Below are 896 nucleotides of genomic sequence, written 5' to 3'. Positions count from 1 at the left end.
CAAAAAACGGCCGCCCGGTGGCGGGGCAGCTGAGGTGGGCGCTGGAGCTGCAGCAGCGGCTGGAGGGGCCACACAGGGACTTGTTCGCCATGAGCCACCCGTACGTGCGGGCCACCCGGTCACCCCACGGGCACGCAGGGCAGCAGCCGGGGCAGGATCTGGCCCGGAGCACGCCCCCTCCCGTGCTCTGCTGCAGCTCTGCTTCTTTATCCCGGCCTTGGCAGCATGATGGTCAGCGCTGAAGCTCAGCTGGTGGCCAGGAAGCACAGAGAAATGATGGGGCTGCTGCAGGATTACCGCAGGAAGGTCTACGAGGAGTGGGCGCGGGGGCCCGGCCGGGACTGCCACTTCAGCCTGGAGCAGCCCTTGATCCTGCGGGACCCCGGCTCTGCCCTCCTCAGCGTGAACTTCAGCAAGGAGGTCGGTGCTGGTGTGGGCAACCTGGCGCTAGGGAATGCCCACGGGCACCCGCCTGAGCCTAAACCCGGCTTCCTCGGGGGCTGCAGTCGGAGGGTTTGGGTTTACTGACAAGCCTTGTCTCTGGCCACTGCGCCTCGCAGGTCGTGGCCGTTCTGCGGGAGGTGAAGTACCTGAACTTCCAGCAGCAGCCGGATATCCCAGGCAGCGCCGAGAGCCTCTTTGCTCAAAATGAGACTTTCCAAAAGTTTGTGGACAGCCTGGACCTTATCGTTGGCTGGTACAATGAGGCAGGTTGCAGAGGGAGGACAGCCCGGATGCTTTTCTATGCCCCGAGCCCTGGCCAGGCTGTGGCCGGCTGGGGAGCCCCCAAGGGGAGAGGTTCTGATGGAACCAGCCCTGGAAGCCCGGGGGGCTGGGGTACACCAGGCACGGCACTGGCACCCTGGGTCCCTGCCCAGCCCGTGGCTGAGCCAGGC

General features: G+C 65.8%; 1 protein-coding gene across 1 annotated transcript in view; it reads left to right on the top strand.

Moving 5' to 3' along the window:
- Window positions 1–896, top strand: part of LOC104123567 (dynein heavy chain 17, axonemal) — a 26,789-nt gene that overhangs the window by 7,102 nt on the left and 18,791 nt on the right. Inside the window, 2 exon segments of the mRNA XM_035891417.1 lie at window positions 35–100; window positions 225–420. Of these exon segments, the coding sequence (XP_035747310.1) occupies window positions 35–100; window positions 225–420 (262 nt within the window).

The sequence above is a fragment of the Egretta garzetta genome, unplaced genomic scaffold, assembly GCF_000687185.1.
Source record: "Egretta garzetta isolate BGI_Z169 unplaced genomic scaffold, ASM68718v1 scaffold1233, whole genome shotgun sequence".
NCBI lineage: Eukaryota > Metazoa > Chordata > Aves > Pelecaniformes > Ardeidae > Egretta > Egretta garzetta.
The sequence above is the reverse complement of the archived record's forward strand: the minus strand, read 5'-3'. Positions and strand labels throughout refer to the sequence as shown.